This window comes from Mercurialis annua, linkage group LG4 (assembly GCF_937616625.2).
Source record: "Mercurialis annua linkage group LG4, ddMerAnnu1.2, whole genome shotgun sequence".
NCBI lineage: Eukaryota > Viridiplantae > Streptophyta > Magnoliopsida > Malpighiales > Euphorbiaceae > Mercurialis > Mercurialis annua.
The window spans coordinates 39,851,510-39,871,329 of NC_065573.1; the positions used below are offsets into that span (position 1 = coordinate 39,851,510).

General features: G+C 33.1%; 4 protein-coding genes across 5 annotated transcripts; 1 reads left to right on the forward strand and 3 right to left on the reverse strand.

The window, feature by feature from the left end:
• Positions 1–1,881: 1,881 nt before the first annotated feature.
• Positions 1,882–5,252, reverse strand: LOC126679281 (2-C-methyl-D-erythritol 2,4-cyclodiphosphate synthase, chloroplastic). The gene is made up of 3 exons (XM_050374276.2): positions 4,807–5,252; positions 4,322–4,452; positions 1,882–2,275 (listed from the first exon to the last, which is right to left on the reverse strand). The coding sequence occupies exons 1-3, from the start codon at positions 5,150–5,152 to the stop codon at positions 2,042–2,044; spliced, it is 711 nt and encodes a 236-aa protein (XP_050230233.1). The 5' UTR covers positions 5,153–5,252; the 3' UTR covers positions 1,882–2,041.
• A 1,935-nt stretch (positions 5,253–7,187) lies between these two features.
• LOC126679088 (DET1- and DDB1-associated protein 1) lies at positions 7,188–10,761 on the reverse strand. The gene is made up of 4 exons (XM_050374028.2): positions 10,553–10,761; positions 8,616–8,676; positions 7,791–7,852; positions 7,188–7,703 (listed from the first exon to the last, which is right to left on the reverse strand). The coding sequence occupies exons 1-4, from the start codon at positions 10,634–10,636 to the stop codon at positions 7,623–7,625; spliced, it is 288 nt and encodes a 95-aa protein (XP_050229985.1). The 5' UTR covers positions 10,637–10,761; the 3' UTR covers positions 7,188–7,622.
• Positions 10,762–12,389: 1,628 nt separating this feature from the next.
• Positions 12,390–16,079, forward strand: LOC126678184 (G-patch domain-containing protein 1). The gene is made up of 11 exons (XM_050373078.2): positions 12,390–12,545; positions 12,622–12,706; positions 12,811–12,887; positions 12,971–12,995; positions 13,093–13,186; positions 13,293–13,359; positions 13,504–13,606; positions 14,127–14,305; positions 14,681–15,013; positions 15,089–15,205; positions 15,761–16,079. The coding sequence occupies exons 1-11, from the start codon at positions 12,468–12,470 to the stop codon at positions 15,824–15,826; spliced, it is 1,224 nt and encodes a 407-aa protein (XP_050229035.1). The 5' UTR covers positions 12,390–12,467; the 3' UTR covers positions 15,827–16,079.
• A 4-nt stretch (positions 16,080–16,083) lies between these two features.
• On the reverse strand, positions 16,084–18,807 carry LOC126678185 (meiotic recombination protein SPO11-2). 2 transcript variants are annotated; one of them, XM_050373079.2, is made up of 11 exons: positions 18,668–18,807; positions 18,498–18,581; positions 18,251–18,380; positions 18,027–18,164; positions 17,593–17,681; positions 17,358–17,486; positions 17,179–17,273; positions 17,040–17,102; positions 16,617–16,693; positions 16,407–16,534; positions 16,084–16,327 (listed from the first exon to the last, which is right to left on the reverse strand). In XM_050373079.2, exons 1-11 carry the CDS (start codon positions 18,746–18,748, stop codon positions 16,193–16,195), a joined length of 1,149 nt encoding a protein of 382 aa, XP_050229036.1. In that variant the 5' UTR covers positions 18,749–18,807; the 3' UTR covers positions 16,084–16,192. The 2 variants fall into 2 exon arrangements, 1 of the variants encoding a protein (XP_050229036.1); XR_007640687.2 differs by lacking the exon at positions 16,617–16,693 and having other exon boundaries at positions 16,236–16,327.
• Positions 18,808–19,820: the final 1,013 nt, after the last annotated feature.

Consider the following 19,820-nt stretch of genomic DNA (forward strand, 5'->3'; position numbering starts at 1 on the left):
TTACTGAAAAAATGTTTTACATTTAGAAAATTTTATAATTTTATAATTTAATCATTGTTTTTTATATTTTTGTAATATCATGTATGATTTTTCATTTTTTTAATAATGTCATGCATGTTTATTTTTATTTTTTATTTCACTCAATTTACATTTGCTTAAAAAAGATTTAGTTGCATAAAATTGTAAAAAAAAAATAAATGACATTATAGAAATTAAAAACATATGATTAAATTATAAGCTATAAGTCAAACATTTTTTTAGTAAATAACCCAAATAGCTATAGTCATAAAAATAATGATGTTAATTTAGAGTAAGAAATGAATTAATTCATCACAAAAAAAATGTGCATTTTGAAGGACCAATGATCTTTCAAAAATTATGTGCTAGTAATAGTAGTAATTCAAATGTCTGAAATGAGTGGTATCATTCAAACATGCAAATAGATACTCACAAATTGCAATTTTATTTGGTTTGATTAGAATGATTCAGCCTTTTTAATGAAAAATTATTGATTAACAGTCTTAACAACCACTTAATTTTTAAGGTTACCCTCATTAGGACCTCGGCAACACCTTTTGTTCACATCTAGCAATATCAAATTATACTCGGCAATTTAATGAAAATTTATAATTGTCGACATCATTTAGAAATAGTTGATTTTTACATGTGAAAAGGTTTAGGTCATAGATAAAATGTCCCATGCTTTCCGATTGTTGGTCATTGAGTGTCTCATAGAATCTAACCAAAAGTTTTTTTTAACTTTGTCGACTCTTTGTCTTGCATCGCAGGCGGAGGAAGTCCGTTGGAAAATTCCCATGTCCAAACTAGTTATTTCTATTTAGAGTGATTTCGTTGAGCTGAGTATCCGTCCAGCTCATTCGGCCGAGCTCAGATACTTAATTTTATGATGAAATTGCACCATATATTTAAATAATATTTTTTTTAAGGTCAATACTTGTTTGACCAAAAATAATTGTGAAAACATTTAGAGTGTATGATTTAGTTTTTAGAATAGCGGTGACCGGAGGTGGTTGGTAGCTGGAGGCAGGCAGTGGTCGGCGATCCGATTTCCGCTGGTGATCAGAGATTAAAGTTTAAAGTACATTTATAAAATGTTTTGCAATTTTAATCATTGTTGCTCAAGCAATGGCTCAGAAAGAAAAGTCAATCCGTAATGTTATATATTTTTATAAAATAAAATATTTTTGAAAAATTTACTAATTTTATCTTCAATCCGTCCCGAGTCCAAACCCAAATTCGCAAAGATCCATTTTTTATGTGCATGCTTGAACATCTATTTTTTTGTTAAATTTTTATGCAAGATTGAAAAGGTCTACATGAATTCAATTCATGGGCCTGATTGAAGGCCGAACTAGGTCCAAACCAGTTGGATTAAACCCAAATTCGCCCCATTGGATTCAACCCAAATTCGCACCATTAGATTCAACCCAAATCCGGCCATGAATATATATTTTTTTTTTCAACAAATGTTCATTTTTACTCATTCAATTTGGCAGAAGTATCATTTCAAATTGACTTGGGACAAAAATATCCACAAGTTCGTTAATTTAGCTCATTTTACCCCTTTACCTGAGGTGTTAAAAAATAATTGGAACATTACATATGAATTGGAGCGGAGGTGACACAAAACTATTGAACCATTTAAAATTGAAGGAATAAAACGAGTCTAAACGTATATTTTAAAAGTGTTTTTGTCCAAAATGTCTATTCTACAGAGCTCTTTTTTTTCAAAGCCACGAGTTTATACCTATTTGATCCTTTGTCCGAAGTTCAAGGGGCAAAACAAACCTTTGTCGATTTTTCCCCCTCTAAATAATCCTTAACACTAGAGACATCATACAAGGTAACTACAGAGCCAACTTGTAATACAAAAGCAAATTCCATTATTGGTTATAGCTATAAATTCTTAAGAACAACATACATGCTCATCTCTGTAACAACAACAGCAATATTCTAATGAAGTGCAAATGTTAAAAATCAAAGTATTGATTTTTTTGTTTTTGTTTTAAATAGATATCCTTTACTTCTTCATAAGAAGAACCACAGTATGAGCTGCAATACTTCTGTTTTCACCTAAACTATCAACCTTCTCATGTGTTTTTGCTTTCAGATTTATAACCGAAGGGTCGGCCCCGAGCAGCTCGCACAAATTGGATCTTATAACTTCCTTGTGAGGACTAAGTTTTGGTCTTTGAAGAATCAAGGTGGCATCCAAGTTTCCTATGTCATAGCCAGCCTCATGCATGAGTCTTACCTGGAATCGAGCACGTTACAGAAGATAAACTTTATCAGATAAATCGAATGTAAACACATAATGAGTCAGATTACTATCATACCAGAGAAAATTGCATAATTATTTCCCATTTTGTTGTGTTTCATATCAATTCTTGGGATAACCTGATTTTATATTACTTACATACTATGTTGCATGGAAACTAATTGAGCACTGTTTCGTCATTTCGTTTTTGAATTTCCTAAACTTCATATTTGTAACATATTTTGTAAAAAATATGATTTCACCGCTTTTCATTTCAAAGAAAGAGAAGTAAAAAGCAAGAGCTGAATATAGACACAATGGAATTTGCTTGTCAGACATCTAGTAGTCACACCAAGTTGTTAACTTAGACACGAGTCGCATGACGGGAATTTATTGGCAATTCTGTTACTCGAATCGAACTTCTTACACTCCAAAAAGACTTGCCATATGAATAAAAGTTGCACAAATCCTTTTGTATGTCAAACAAAGGGTTTCTCTTGAATTTCCACCAGAGCAACTATTACAAAAATGCTTTGACCTGTTTCAGAAATGATTTTGGGATAAATGGTCCGTATAGACCCTAAGGAAACCTTTCTTTGCACCAAAACATTTAAATGTGTTATTAGAGATTTGAGACAAACAACTTGAACAGCTCTTTCTAATATGATGTGTACTATGTCATACTTTAACTAGCATTGCTTAAAAAACACATAGGTATGTGACTACTCTATACAGATACTGTAGTTACAAATGAATCAAGATACAAAGTGGCTATACGATAAGAATAGGAAAAGGAATGAGTAGAATCTCACTAAAAAACGAACGGGTTCATAAAAACACTTCACAGTGATCGCACTCGGCCAGTCCCGTAGAGCACAAGTGCAATAAAACAGCCCATGAAAGAAATTTATATTTGCTTATTCCATATTCTGCATAACTAGCTCAGCCCTAAATTTGGCTTCCCCCCATCTCTCTCCGGTTACAACAAAAAAATTGCATACATATGTTGGAATTAATACAATGATTAGTCCATAGCAAACTTAAAATGTCCACAATTGTTGAGGTCTAGTGGTAATGGCCAATGAGCTATACTGTCAGAATTTTCTTTTACTCTTTCCAAATTCAAAGCTGCTTCTTAATTCTGAGAAATTAGAGTGTGAACTATTTACAATACAATGAAATTCATTCATTTTCAAGGAACTTGAATATTTTAGATTTCAAAAATTCAGGATTTCTGTTCCTTAGACACTTTTCCTTAACTACCCTCATCCAAAATGTAGCATTAGACAAAGCTCAAAAAAAAAAATCAATCAGTTTAACTGTCTCAAACTAGACTCTCATTACTAGATTCGCTATCTAATAGTCTGTGTATGATGCTTCAAGTAACATTTCTCAGCAAATAACAAGATTATAAGTACACTAAACAAAAAGGACACCAGTAAAAGGTAAAACACATTGGAGATATAAGTTCTTAAAGAACAATAAAAAGAATGAGCGTAGTTTCACATAAAGGGGTGGCTATTACAGAATTATTTTTTGCCTAGTAATAACTTCTCCCTAATATGTGCAAAGCTAAAACCTGAAGAAGTAATACTTCTGTTAATCTGGTTACATCTTATCTTTTGTTTCCTCCCAAATAAAATTACTTTCACAGTCACGAGTGGGTATTTACGCGAAGCTCCAGCAGAAGAAGAATATTTCATATCAAATGGTGCAATGAGCATTTCTGAAAATGTTTATTATCTTTAGAATGTCGGATAAAGTACACCTAAGGGTTTCTTTTTATATCATTACTCCTGAACTCCCCAGTTCAAACTCGACATATTTCACGGCTTTGACCTAGGACGAATGACTATCCAAAATTACTTGCTTTGCACTACATGGTTTAATTCATCACGGCAGACAATTCTACACATGATACCAAATTTAATGATTACAAATGCACACACTTGAATCAGGACCAGGTCCATACAAACAAGACAAAGATTGAGACATTCATAATTCATAAGCATATGAACAACAAATAGAAAAGTTAGAACTCACAGCTTCTTTTATAAAAACAGATGATGCTGCCCCCTTCCACTTAGGATCAGAATCAGGGAATATCTGACCAATATCAGGCAACCCTAGTGCACCCAATATTGCATCAACAACACAGTGCAGCAGCACATCTCCTGCAACACAAAAGAGACACTTCAATCATAAACACAACGTCAACCAATTAACTTCTAATTACGTCGCACAAAAACTTCTCGAGTCCTAGTTTCAGCATTTCGTTTCCATTCCCAATTTTTTTTTATAAAACACCAAAACTCTATTATTTATACCATTTTCTTATAAATTAATATACCATTTCTAATTGGTTCCACAAAAACTTATCCAAGAAGACAACCAAGACACCAAAAAATTGAAATCTTGAACTATGAATTGGTCATACACTAAATTTAATTATAAATTGAAACAATAAAATCCAATTCAACAATTAAAACGAAAACAATAAATTAGAATAAGTAAGTAAAAGAATTTACCATCAGAGTGAGCCTCACAGCCTCGTTCATGGGGAATATTAATACCACCAATAATCAAAGGGTAACCAGGCTCTAATCTATGAAGATCAAACCCATGCCCAATTCTAAAAGGCAAAGACTTTGGCCCTTTACTAGAAGTGGTGGGTTCATCAACTTGAAGTGCACTATTTCCTGCAACAGCTGATATGGAGAGCCTGGTTTTGGTGCTTAAAGACAGAGAAAAGTTTGGATTTTTAGCATTTTTGGACTGCAATGGAACAGAAAAAACCTTGGTGTTGGTGTTGGTGTTGGTGGTGATTGTGTTGGCTGTGATTGGTGAATATGAGGTGCATATGTGAGTGGCCATGGCTCTCTGCCTGTTCTTGTTAACTGTGTGTTTAGTTTTATTACAGTTGTTTGTGTTTTGGTTATTTAGGCTTTTTTTTAAGTCTAAACCTTTATTAGGAAAAAACAGAAAATGGATCAAATTTGGACAGCTAGTCTGTCTGGGTATATAGTCAACAATATACAGTGATTACTTTATTTTATTATTGAGAGGCTGCTATAATCACTAACACAAGTAATCTTTCATCAACACTTTAATACTAAGTAGGGGTCAAAAATTTGTATCCATTTTTTAGGGATATTTTACGTGGATCAGATATATCATGGCCTTGACGTGGTGGAAGTCATCCCTTCGAGTCTGATTATCCTTAAACCCAATATGAGTTTTTTTTTATTTGGACGTGTTTTCCTGCCGTCGTGATCGAAATAGACAAGAGGATAAACGCTAGCCAGTATCCTGCTAATTTGTGAGTTCAATTTCTCTCATAAATGCTTCCCCTCTCCTAATTATATTTAAAAAGAACACTTTAAAGACTTAAAATATACTTATTTGCATACATAATGAAAATGGTGAAATGTAGTATTCTCTAGTCTCATTCAAAGCAGTAAAACCCTGTCAACAAAAGGCAGCTATGTGATCATAAAATAATTTACATTAACATTTATCTCTTAAATATTTAAAACTTAACCCATTAAGCAAATTAATGAACTTTAAGTTAATTATTTTAGGCCAAATGTTAAGAAAATTAATTAGTACAAAATTCAAAATTTATTATTAGTTTAATTATCATAAAATTTATTTCGTGTAAAATAATATAAAAAAATATTGTCACATGTTTGTCCAGGCTTCTTAGCATATTCTAGTGGCTTCAGCAATTATTCTTGGATAATGCTGTTTTTTCAGCCCTTTTTTAATCTTATTTTATGGCAATCAATTCTCGGCAGCAATTAGACTTCAATTCATAAACAACAGTCAATAAAAAAACTTATGACATTTATAAAAATTATAGTCCAATTTATGTTTCTTTGTCAAACTTTTAAAAGCACAAATTGCATCCACCTTCTTTGACCAGGAAAAGATATTAGGACTGTGCAATAGACCTGGCAATTCGTGTCTGCGGGTCATAAACGGGTCAAACCCGTTTAGACACGAACACGATTAAGCTAAACACGAACACGACACGATTATTAATCGGGTCTGATATACAAAATCCAAACACGACACGGATATTACACGGGTTACACGACACGACACGTATAAACACGTTTATTTAAACGTGTTAATAGATCAACCCGTTTAAAGTGACACGTTTAAACCCGTTTAATTATTTAACTACTTTTTAAATTTATTTAATATAATACTAAATAAATTATTACTATATTTTGAGATAAATACTATTTTAACTATATATAATATAAAAAAATTAATTAAAATTAAGAATTTAATAACATTTCAATTATAAAAATAAATAATATTTAATTAAAAATAGTTAACCGTGTTTAAACGGGTTTAAACGGGTTAGGCGTGTATAACCCATTTAGACCCGAAATTAATCGTGTCATAAATGGGTTGACCCGTTTATGACCCAAACCCATTTACATCAAACCCAAACCCGTTTAACTTCGTGTCGTGTCGTATCATTTAATCGTGTCGTGTCTAAAATTGCCAGGTCTACTGTGCAAGATCCTAACATGGTATAAGAAATCAAGCAGGAGTGAAATTTTGGCTCTATTTACATCAGTTGACGAATTATATAGGGGTGTGCATTATGTTCTGTTTGAACAAAACCAAACCAATCAGTTTAGTTGATGTTTTTTTAATTCAGTTCAATTGGTTCGATTTGTAAAGAACTAAAATCTTCTTATTTTCAAAACCATGCCAAAAACTAAAAAAAATTGTAATATCAAACTGAACCGAATTAATTTTTTCTGGTTCAGTTCGATCATTCGATTTTTGCACACCCTATAATATAGACTACATCTTCAATATGAAGTAATTCATCAACCAAGCACTGGCCATGCAAAAAAGGTAGGGCAACTGAGGTAACCAAGGAACAAGCAAAACACAAGTGATAATCTCACTCCTTTTGTCATATTATTCAGCTATAAATCTGATTTTTACACAAATCTATATGTATGGCTTCTAAGTTCAAAGAAACAGCCAAGCAAGTCCTTTCACTGGACAAGGTAACAAATTTGGCATCACATGACATGCCTCATATTTACACCTAAGGGTTAATTACTATCATACGTTATGCCGAAATTACCGTTTTCCCCTTGAAATTTGAAAAATTACTATTTTCCCCTGACATTTAGCTATTAAATAACTGAAACCGAGGGTTTCAGTTAAAAATAACCAAAATGTTAGATAGAAAACAGTAATTTTTCACACTCCAAGGAAAAAAACAGTAATTTTGATCTAAGCTCAGGGGTGATAGTAATTAACCTTACATTAACAACTACAATGTGTGACATCCAACAGAAACAAAAGGTTAGCATGAGGTAGAAGCCCTAGGCTGCTTGCATCCATGCTCTGGTATTAAATTTTCCGAAGCGGCTCTTTTCGGTCTCAACTGCAAAGAGTATTACCAATGAGAAGCTGCAAAAATGATGTGTAATATGTAAATTTAAGTATGTAACATTGTGTATCAGTAACCAACCTTCTCTTCAGCTTGCTCATAAAACTTCCTCAGAAGAATATTTTTGGCTTCAGTTTTAATCACTGCCAATATAATTCTCAGATAAATGATCCCATATAAATAAATTGTCTTCGGAACAACAAATACCATAAAAACTGGATTAGAAAAATCGAAGTCAGTAATGTCCAGATGACTATACTTGCTAATATTTTCAAAATCTGGACAGCAGACACCAACCATATAGCACAAGTTTTTCACAATGTCCCTACTCCCTACAATACTAACAATGACAAAATGCTAGCACGAAACACTCTAAATGTTAACTTTGATAAATCTGTATTGCAAGAAACATTCTAAATGTGTTTAGTCAACAGATTATATTTCTACACTGTACCAAATTTTAACAGCTTGGACTTGGATAATTTCACCTCAGTACTTAGATCATTAGGATGAAGACTAGGGTCTAAATGAGCTCAGATTCATTAATCCCTCATCCACGTACGTTTCTCAATCTCCTTATCCAATTGAGTAAATGTATAGTTATTTATGCTGGATTTTGGCATTTTTGTTTTGAACATTAAAGTCTTATCCAAAAAAGGATAAAAAGAGAGGAAGAAGAAGCATCTTTAAAACGCATGAATATGCTCAAATTTATTGCAGCAGGTTGCACAACATCAGTGATTGGACAGAGAGAAGCTACCAAGTTAGATGAGGTTACGAAATTCAGGCATTCACCATAGACAAGCATACACACACAATGAGAGAAACACGACACTATCATACTGTCACATGATAAAATTAGTTTCAGCATGGGTGAACGGCTATTACAAGTCATGTAACTCTTACCTTGGTCAGGCGGTGGCAGAGTCCGGCTATGAGTAGGATGGTAAGTAGCAGGTGTCGTTTTCTATCGAAAGGCATGAGAACAAAATTATGATTGCAGATAAGCACAAAAATGCATATTACATGACAAGAAATGCAATTAAAAAATTGAGGAGAAACATTTGCACACATAATACTGATAAACAAAAAGACATTTTCATTGAAGAAGAGTAGTAAAATATTGGAGTTCCAAAATATAATATTCATTGTAGAGGACATACATTAAATGATTTATAAACCATAATGAATATTAATCAAGAGGTGGAACTTTAATGGCGTCTAGTAGCAAACCAATCTTTTCCAGGAGCATGAATATATTCAAGAATACAGCTAAACAAAGTTGACCAGAGAACTCTGAAAAGGTCAATCGACTTAGAGATTTCAAAATGGGCAAGCCAGATTCTGACTTTCTGAGCCACAACAACCAACACAGCTTTGTAACAATAGATACACACAAGGAAATCTAGTGTTTGAATTATCTATTGTGCAATTAGAGGTACGGACAAGAATGTCATTAAAATGAAAAGTCGTGAGAAGCAATATTCGGCTTTTAAATCCATAAGATTATATGTATATAAAGCAGTGAGCATTGTAATACTCATTTTGGACACTATTCTGGCATCACTTTCATTTTTTTTCTTGGCTAGAAAAGCTCTCAGAAGTGTCTTAGTTTCTTTTAAAGCATCAACACATATTCTTTTAACTACTATTTAAGCATTTAAAATGAAGCTAATGCTTTTATGCTGGTCACATCTGTTTCATCAGCACACTAATAACACATAAAAAAACAGAACAAAGTGAAATTAAAGCAAAACTATAGTTTATGAGCATTAAATAGAAAGAACTGGACAGCATGCAGAGGATGAGAGAGCTTTCTCTCTCGTGCTTCATTTACATCCTTATCTTTAATGATCAAAAAGTAAGAAAACTCAATTTATCGAAGGCTTAAACAGAAAGTTAGAGAACTCAATTTTTCCTTGCTGTTTATAAATATACGACAATCATCTATCTTGAAATCACAGTAGCAACTTCAACTAGCATTCTTCTTGAAGAGACTAAACAATAACCTACCAGCGAACACGAAAAAACTGGAACTGCCAAAAACGGGAACTGCCATATAGCTAAAACATCACTAATTTGTGCTTTCATCACACAAAAAGATAATAATGGTGAAAAAGATATCAACAAGCAACAACATAAGAAACATTAAGATACTGTCTGTAGTCTTTAAAATGAGCCATATCGTACAAATAAAAGAACTGCTACAGACTAATCATTTGGCCAATGACACAACTTAAGTATACCAAGATAGCATCTACAACTCAAAAGATCATTCACCACTTCAAGTGGTTTGCAGCTTAACCTTAAATTCTACAACTTCTCAAAACAAAAAAATGTACGAACAAAAGCCAATGAATCCTCGATGCTGTATCGATAAATTATTTCAGCCTATGAATTGCTATAACATACACTTGTAAATTTCCAACTAAAACTCAATTTCGGTTAGTTCAAATCACAACTGCTTGCATCTAGCAATCTGATCAATATAATTGTCATAATAGACATAATCCAATATCATCAACTATTAACTACATTTAGCATATGCTGTAAATCAACATAAAGAAACGGCCACACTAACTATTCAAGTTCAATGGATAAAATTAAAATTTAATTCAACAACATGAATCTACATATCCATGCTCCAAAAATGCACAAATTCTACCGAACAATTTATAAGTTGAACAAACAATGAACAAAATACCAACATAAATCATATCTAACAAATGGAACCAAAAAATGCCTAAAAAATGTCATTTTATTAAACAAAACGAAAACTTCACAGGAATCTAGCAGATAACTAACTGAATTGAGTTAAAAAGAAGAAGAAGAAAAGAACTTACAGAAGGATTAGAAGGATCAGTGGGTCTAAGTTGGCTAAAGTTATGCGGGTCAAAAGAAGGCCAGTCACCCAGCAGAGAGCCCATTGTATGCGAGATTTTTGGTAGGCTAGAGAGAGAGAGATAATAGGAGAGAGAGAGAGAGGGGAATTTAACAAGAAATTTGATGGTTAATGTGGCCTGACCCTAAAGAACCAGTATTTTACAAAGTTTGCATGATTTAATTTTGGTCTACATTAAATTAAACTATTATATATAATTAGAGGATGTGTTTATCCAAAATTCCAAATTACTGAAATTAGGACTTAAACAAAGTTTATTTTTTGCTAATATGTCTACTATTACCAAACCACATTTAAGGCTGTGTTTGGCATGGATTTACCTAATTTGAGCTAAACTGTAATTTTGTTGTGTTTAATTTAAGTTCCTTTTTTAATTTCATAAAGTTGATTTTTTAACATGATCAATATTTTCTTGTGGCAGGCAAAATAATTTCGCGAATAAATTCACATACTTGATTTTTTTTACTTTAATGTGCACTTTAATAGATTGTGTCGTATGATTTTTATTATAAACATTGTATTTAAAATAATATTTTAGTTTTTAATTTAAAAAGTAATAATTTATTAGGAATATTTAAAAAATTTAGCAAAAATAAATAAATATATATGTGTATATATATATATATATATATATATATTTGTTTTTTAGAAAATAGAAAAGTTAACATGTGCAAAAGTAAACTTGAAGGATAGATATAGAAATAAGATAGAAATATATGGGCTTAAACCAAATTGACAGATCTAAAGTTTAACTTTAAAACCATGTCACACATAGGGACAATTACCCTAACCGGGAATGAAACGACGTCGTTTGAAATGAAATGTGCGTCCAAAAACAGGTATAATATGTTGAGAGAGTTCTTCCTGAATGGCCCCTCCATCTACGTTAACGACATTTACGCTCATAAGGTACAATTTTTGTTTTGCCTTTGATTACTGCTGGTAAGTGTTTCTTTTCCTTAATATTGATTTTTCTTTTTCTGTTCTACCGTTCGTTTAGCGAATTATTCAATTTTTGAATAACTAAATTTGTTAAACGAATGTGTATTTGGATGGCTCTTATTATAGCCGTAAAGTCCACATTGCTTTATTTGTTTTTTTAAGGATGACTCATTTTCTTCATGAGATGGTCATTCTTCTTTCTATTTATATATTGTTATCTCTGGAAAAAAAAAAAAACATACATCAAGCCTTCGGCAAAAAAAAAACATACATCAAGGCTCTCTGGCAAAAAAAAAAAGGCCAAATGTTATAAAAAGGCCAAACCTTTCATAAAAGTTTCACAAAAGTCCTGAACTTTCAATTTTATCGATTTTGGTCAAAAACAAATTATTTGGTTTCAATTGTGGCCAACTCTCAATTTGATTTAAATTTGCCTATGTGGCACCTATGTGGCATGCCAAATATTGAAAGGTCATGACTTTTTTGAAACCAAATAATCCATTTTTGGCCAAAATCGACAAAATTGAAAAGTCTGGACTTTTGTGAAACCAAATAATCAGTTTTTGGCCAAAATCGACAAAATTGAAAGGTCGGGACTTTTGTGAAACTTTTGCGAAAGGTTTGGCCTTTTTACAACATTTGGCCAAAAAAAAAACATACATCAAGGCTAAAATAAAACACATGCGTCAGATTATGGGACCCCGAATCATAAGATTAACACATCAATCAAATCCTAACCGTTAAATATCAGCACTCCCATACAACCTAAAACCCTGAAAACCACCGGAACACTTCCTTCCTCCACTCACTTTCTCGTCTAGGTTTTTGCTTTAACCCTTCTCACCAACCTTCTATTTTGCATCCCCCAATTCTGAATAAACAAAAACTCGCCGGCGAATCAAAACGCGGCAGAAATGGCCGCACCTGAAGCCCCTCTGAACTATGTAGGCGTCGCTAGAGCATCCCCTGCTTTCCGCCTCATGAAGCAAATGGTAAGTCCGCTATATTTTAATAGTTAGGGCGTGTTTGTTTGACGTTTGATTTTTTTTTGATTTTGCATACTCTTAGGGTTGGGAAGAAGGAGAGGGGCTAGGGAAAGACAAACAGGGGATCAAAGGACATGTTAGAGTCAAAAATAAGCAGGATACTGCAGGTATTACAAATTTTATTTTTTAAATTTTTTATCCGAGTTAATGAATTTTGAATTAAGCTTGTAGAAGAAGCTTATGCTTATGATGGACAAAATTTGTGAAACAGGCGTTGGTGTTGAGAAGCCAAATCATTGGGCATTTGATACTACTCAATTTGATAGTATTCTCAAGAGATTGAAAGTGGTATATTCGATTTCTCATTTGTCGATTTTTGGTATATAATTTACCCAACGGTTGTAATTTTTTGTTTCCTTTTTTTTTGACAGCAAGCAGCTCAGCCATCCAAGGAAGGTATGATATGTTGGAATTAGATGATAACATAGTATTTGGTTGATGCGGTTTTTTAATCGTTTGTTTGAGAACTATAGTTCTTTTTTGGGTTGAACAGTTAGTGAGGAGAACGATACGGAGGAAAAAACAGAGAGTGGAGTAGCTAGTGATCGTCAAGAGAAAGTTGTTAAGGTTACTCGGCCACAAGGAAGGTTGGAGTAATTTTGTTCAATTATAATTTGATGAAGGTCCGATTATGTTGTGGCAGTGAATTTTTTTATCTGAAGCTACACGTTTTGTCTATGAAATAATTGTTAGATACGCGAGAAGAGAGAGAGGGAAGCTTGTCCAAGCATACTCTTTAAAGGATCTTGAAGGAATTTTAGTAAGTTTTGAATTTTAGTCCAGACACATTTATTTAAATAGTCGAACCAAGAATTTATGTCTAGATGCATATCCTCACATGAGTTCATTAATGATCTTGTTTTGTTCACTGCTTAACCACTTGGAACTTAATTTCTTGGTGCAGGTCAAAAAGGTTCAAGAGTCATCAGACACTGAGACAGACAATAAGGTAGATAAAGAAGTTCCGTCTGCAGAGACAAATGAGACTGAAGCTTTGTATCGTTCAGGTAAATATGAAAATTTATAAGAAGTTGACACTTCATTTGTGCAAATGCAATTTGACGGCTGTAGATTCTCTATCCTATTTATGCTCCGGCTACTCTTCTTAAATTTCCTTTATCATTTATGGCCAAAGATCTTTGACAAGCCTCGTGATAACTCAACGGTTGATGCTATATGAGGTTCTCATGATTGACCAATGACATATTGATTACACAATTTTCTGGTGAATGAAGTTGATTGCTCAATTTTTTGACTTCTTTAGCATTAGCTTTTCAACATTTAGTTATTAGTTAAGTTAGCACGTACTATTTGGTGGAGCAAAGTAATTTAGATACAAGTCTTACCAATGTTCTGATCTACTACATTAAGACTGTTAGATATCTTTTATAGTCCATCTCCGTACATATGTCCACTGTGCTACTATAAGATCCTCTTTGTTTTCTTGCAACATTGATTGTTTGGCTTAGGAATAGAAAGATAAATAAATCAAGTTATTTCAGAAATTATTCAAGTCTACTATTACAGCATGCAGAGCCAAAGCTGTGTCTCAGGATTGGTGGGGATATAAAACCGGATTTGTATCAGGAGGTTTTCTTGGAGCACAAAATAAAAGGAAATCTAACAGGCATAGGAATGGTGAAAATAACAATGAAAGGACTGCTTTCCATGAAGAAGATCAAGAAAACCTCTACAAACTTGTCCAAGTACGTGTCATCTTTAATTTCTTTTTTCCTTTTGATGTTTTCTCTCTCCAATGTGCTTGGTTTTTGTTTAAACATTGTAATACGTACAATTTTTGAAATATGCAAGGAAAAGATCTAATGGCCATTTACTTATTTACATTGAGTTTTGATTGTTCATGTTTTTTGTTAGAAAAGTTGAACTTTTATGGCATAAGTATGTGTGTGCTGTGAAAAAAGCAGCATAAGTGTAGTAAATCTAAGTATTCGCTAGTTACAGTATATGCTGTGAGAAAAGTTGAACTTCAATAAGGTATTTTAGTAGGGGTGGTGTGGTAGAAGAGGGCCAACTTGGGTGCATCGACTCCTTATTTTTTTTTTCTGCTTGAAACTTTTCAGGATAATGCCACATCTGGAAAGCAAGGACTGGGAATTAGGACTCAACCAAAGAAAATAGCTGGTGTTCATTATCAGGGCAAAAAGACATCATTTGGTGGCAGTGATGATGAGGATTCTTTTGATGAAGACATGGATTCGGCTGATTATGATTCCTCAGTTGAAGAAAAACATCATGGTGCCTCAGCAATGGACGGTGATGAAAAAACCCCTAATAATGGGAATACTACTGATTTAAATTCTTCTGGAAAACGGAAACGAGATGATACTCCAGATATAGAAAATAATGAACAAAAGGTGAAGTTGAAAAAGCTGTGTAAGCGGATTCTCCGTCAGGTACATGCAAATTGTTAACATAATAAATTGTTCTCGCATCAGTTACATCTTTTTCTAATCAATTTGTTATTTCAGGTTTCTGGCAAGTCACTAAAGCTAAAAAAGCTTAAACTTCTTATTGAAGAACATTCGTCTTCTGTTTTTTCCAGTTTCTCTTCAAAAAAAGATGCTATTGCTTACTTGAAACAAAAGGTACGAGTGTTCAAGCTACCTTTAAGAATGTTGCATCTTATTCCCAAGCTCTTTTGAATGTTTCTTCACAATCCACCGGCCACCCCTCTTTTTAATACAAGATGCTTCAGAGCACTGTTTTTAGAACCGAACCAGACTGGCCGGTTCAACCAGTTCGACAGCAAACTGGTGGCCATCTGGTTAAGTTCTTAAAATCTGGAAAAGTGGTTCAACTGGGTTGAATAGGAGAAACCATTCGAACTGATGAGCTATTGAACCGTAAAAACTGGCCGGTTTTATAGATTTGACTATTTTTAATTTATTTTTTCAAAAACAATTTTAAAATTTATATATAAGATCTAACTGTATTTTTTCATTGTTATGATATATATTTATTTTTATCTAAACTGTTCAACCACTGGTTTAACCAGTTGAAGCTTGAATCTGTATCCATACGGGTTCTATCACCGGTCCGGGGTTTAAAACTGCTTCAAAGTGTTGGCTATATAAATTTTCTTTCCTCAGTTCACAATTTTTCCTTGTATGGTCCTGTTATGACATCTTTTGTGGCTGCAGTTGGAAGAGAGTGCGAAGTTTTCTATAGATGGTAAAAGAGTGACCCTCACACACAGAATGGCCTGAAATTTTGGTTATGCATTCAGGCTGATTGCGAATTTCAGCTGAGACATTTATCATCAAATTTTACCAAATTCATTTTTGATAATTGGAATATTTTTAGTAATTAGTTTTCATTTGTATCATTAGGCCATGTAATATTATTGAGGGTCTAATGAAATTTATCGTATTATCATGAATTTTGATAAGGGCAAAGCATGAACAATAGGGAGCATTTGTATAAATTTTAAATTTCTATTATAATGTACTGAAATTTGTTGTTATCATGTTCTTATTTTCCTTCTACCATTGTATTAGTGGTTAGTGGTGTACATTACAGGCAGCATTGGAACGTCATTTTGATGCTATTCCATGATTTTTACAACTATTAACTCAGATGTAGTTAGCTTGCACAATTTTCTTTTCTATATACTTTCCCAGAAAATCATATCCATGGAAAAATAGAGCCTCAATTTCTGCTCTTTTTCCACTTTGAACCATTAATCCTAATTCTTCCCGGTGAGTCTCCTGCAAAGCAGAAGTTCCGACTCGGTCAAGGTCAAAATTTAACTCTGAAAAATGAGATTTGGGTTACACTCTACTTTACCGGTAGAAGTTCCGAGGCCTGCAAACTTTTAGCAATCTGCAGGTCCTTGGGCTTTAAAGGTACAAACGACTCTTCAGGTATTAGCTGTAGATCGTTGCCTCGCACTCCTAACCACTTCACGTTGCATGCTGAACAATACAATGAACCATGACTATGAAGTCCCAAGCAAAAAGAAAGTTAAGCTACAGTTTAGAACAAGCAAAAAAGCACCATATCTGTGTGCCTCAAGACCCATCCCTATGCTACCAAATTTGAAAGTGCATAGTATAGCTAATCCAGCGGGGTTCCTTCATAAGTTTCAAGAGTAATATGTCAGTAATATTGGCTGATCAATTTTTTTTACAGTTGCTGAATACATTTCGGTAATTGAAATTCTATTTTTCCAACAACATGGGGTTACTAGGTGAATTCCTGAATTATTGCCATATGACCGCTGAAAAATTATGTGGCATCCGTCCTTTCTGTTACCGTATAAGCAAGTAATGGCTGGAATTGTTAGGAAACCTCCAGTTTTAGAAAAAATAATTGGTAACCAAAATGTAAACAAAGAAAATGATGTGTAGTTTAATAACTGCTATTATTTTTTACCAGCAATGGTTAGATGAAATTTCAGTAGGTGAAGGTCATCCATACCAGTCAACCAGTGCCAAAATCGGCAATTCAGGGAAATATCGGCTTATTCGGTGAAGAAGAAACCTGGATATCTTGGAAAGTTTGGAATGTCAGATAAGCACAATCATAAGTAAAACTTATGAAAGGATATTTATATTACCTTGTAGCAATATCAGGATATCCTTTTGCCGTAATGAGAATGCTAGGAATCTGATTGAAGACACGATCCTCTGCCAACCTCTGGAAAATTGCATGCTGCAAAAACCAGAAACTTCACTAATTTCGAGAATGTAAAACCATTCTATAGCTTCCATTACAGAACCATGACAAACATTTTACCTTCTCCACCACAATGATGTACCTAGCATCAGTCTTCATAATCAATTTGTCCAAGAGATTCAGATCACCAGAAATGGCATATCCAGAAGATCCACATTCAGTACAATCCAGGACCTCTTGGTTTGGCTCCTATCACAAATTTCAAACAAAAACAACCAAGAAATTTGAGATTCTGCATACTTATATAATGCTGCTATTGATTATGAAATTAGTACAAAGATGTAAAATTAGGTGCCTGAAGCAACAAGCGCCCAGCAACAACTCCTCTACTAGATGCCATGACTCCAAGACTGTAACGGCTGCAACGAAGCAAGGCTACAACATCTATGTCGAAAACCAAAAAGAAATCATAAGAAATCTATTGCTGGTGAAGTTTAAGAAAGCAAGAAATTATCATACTCATGCAATAATCTTTGTCTTTTCAGGAGTCTAGATTTTGATTCTATAATGTTACACCCAATCAATCTTGGCATTTTGAATTCGATTCGAAATCATTTTCTCAGCGACCTTTGTGTTTGAAGAGTCTAGAATTCGATTCTTTCAATTTTCGGATTCTTTTAAACAAAAAACTAAATCATACTAAAACATGACATGATTCTACAAGCATTCAATACAATCATTTGCACATAATATATTCAAAAAAAGGCGACAAAGAGAGCTAGAAAAGACCTTGGATAGTCCTGTTAACCTGCAACTGAGATGAGAAATAATCAGATGAAACACAAAGCAGCTTATAAAAAAGCTCCCTCTGAGTAACCTTCTTTTCTTGAACAAGAATCTCAAAACACACCTCCATTACCTTCCACACTACATTAACACACACAAACACACACATCAAAATAATAAAAATATAACCGAATCAAACTAAAAAACATAGTGATTTTTACTACAACCTCTAACAAAGGATTTAGCTGCATTGGCTTTCATTAAAGATCTCGTAGAAAACGAATGAGAGAGAAAAATTGAAGAGAGATCGGTCAACAATCCGCGACTCACTCTGCTATTACTCGAATTTCTCTTAATCTAATTTACATTCATCAATTTCACAAATCAAATCAGTCACTTAAAATCAATTCTCTTAAATAAAAATCTGTTCAATTTATAAGTAAAAAATGGAGCTGTGAATGATTTCAAGATTACCAGAGCGAGATCTGAGATAGCTGGATCATTAGAAGTTAAAATCCTCAGGAAATTGAGTACGGAGACTTCGATTCTCGCTCTAACCTGAACAAATTAAAGAACAATCTCAAAACAAAACAAATTAAATTAATTATGTTAATTATAATTTCACCGGAATATGTTATTTGTACCTCGATTGGAGTGAGGATATCGGCGTAGCAGAGCTGTTGATCGGTGAATAATTTCAGCGATGAATTTCTTACATCTTCCATTTTTGTTTGAATCAAGGCGTTACTGTGTGCGCGCCAAGGTATTTGTGATTGTTTTGAATTTGAAACTGTAGAAGTAAAGAGGAGCTCTATTGTAACTTGCTGGTTAAGGCCGGATGCGGGCCGGGTCCATCGGCCTTTTTCATATTTTAAGTAAGTTCAAGTACGGTCCGAGTCCAATCCAAACATTATTTTTACTATTTAAGCCCCGTCTTTGTACTATAAATTTACAGGCTCAAGCTGGAGTTTTTCGGACTTACACATAAATTTATATAAAAATAGAAGTTCCAGCCAGTCTACAAAATAGCGGGCTTTTTGGGGTTGAACTTGAACGGAGCTTGAGACTAAAAAATATTGTACAAGTTCGGCCCTAGTAGATTCCATGAACAAATCTACTTGCTATAAAATTGTCGACGACGTCGTTTAAGGTTTTTCGTAAAAGTAACTGAAATCCATTTAATATTGTCTTTTTAAAAAAACGATTGTTTACTTTTTTCATAGGTTCTTTCAACATATCCTTTTTCCAAAAATATTTCACTATTTATGATTTTATGGAGATTTTTATAAATTGAACAAAAATATTATATTTATATTTTCTTTGTTATAATTAATTTAATTTTTCTTAATAACCAAATTTTGTAAGAACAATTACTGTTGTTCTATTTTTGTTTTTGTAATATACACTATATAATTTTGATAAATTACTTAAATTGAAGAAAAATATTAAAATTTTATTTTAGTTTTTTTTAATGAAGTGATTTATGGAAAAATCAATTATTCTAATGGAGTCTAAGAAGAGTATGTTATGCACAATTCAAATATATTTAGTTTATTGAGCTGAAAAATAGAGCATAACTATAAACTATTAATTAAATATTATTTCCACATACATAGCCTAGTGTGAGTCATGTTCTTAGGCTTAGCTATGAATTTGAACTTCCAAAATATCTTCTCCAATTTCATAAAAAATAACAATGCTTCTCTGTTTTGTGTAAATAAATTAATAGCTAATCTGAATATTCAAATCGAAAACTTTGAAATTAAGTGATCACCGACATGTAGATTTAAATGATTA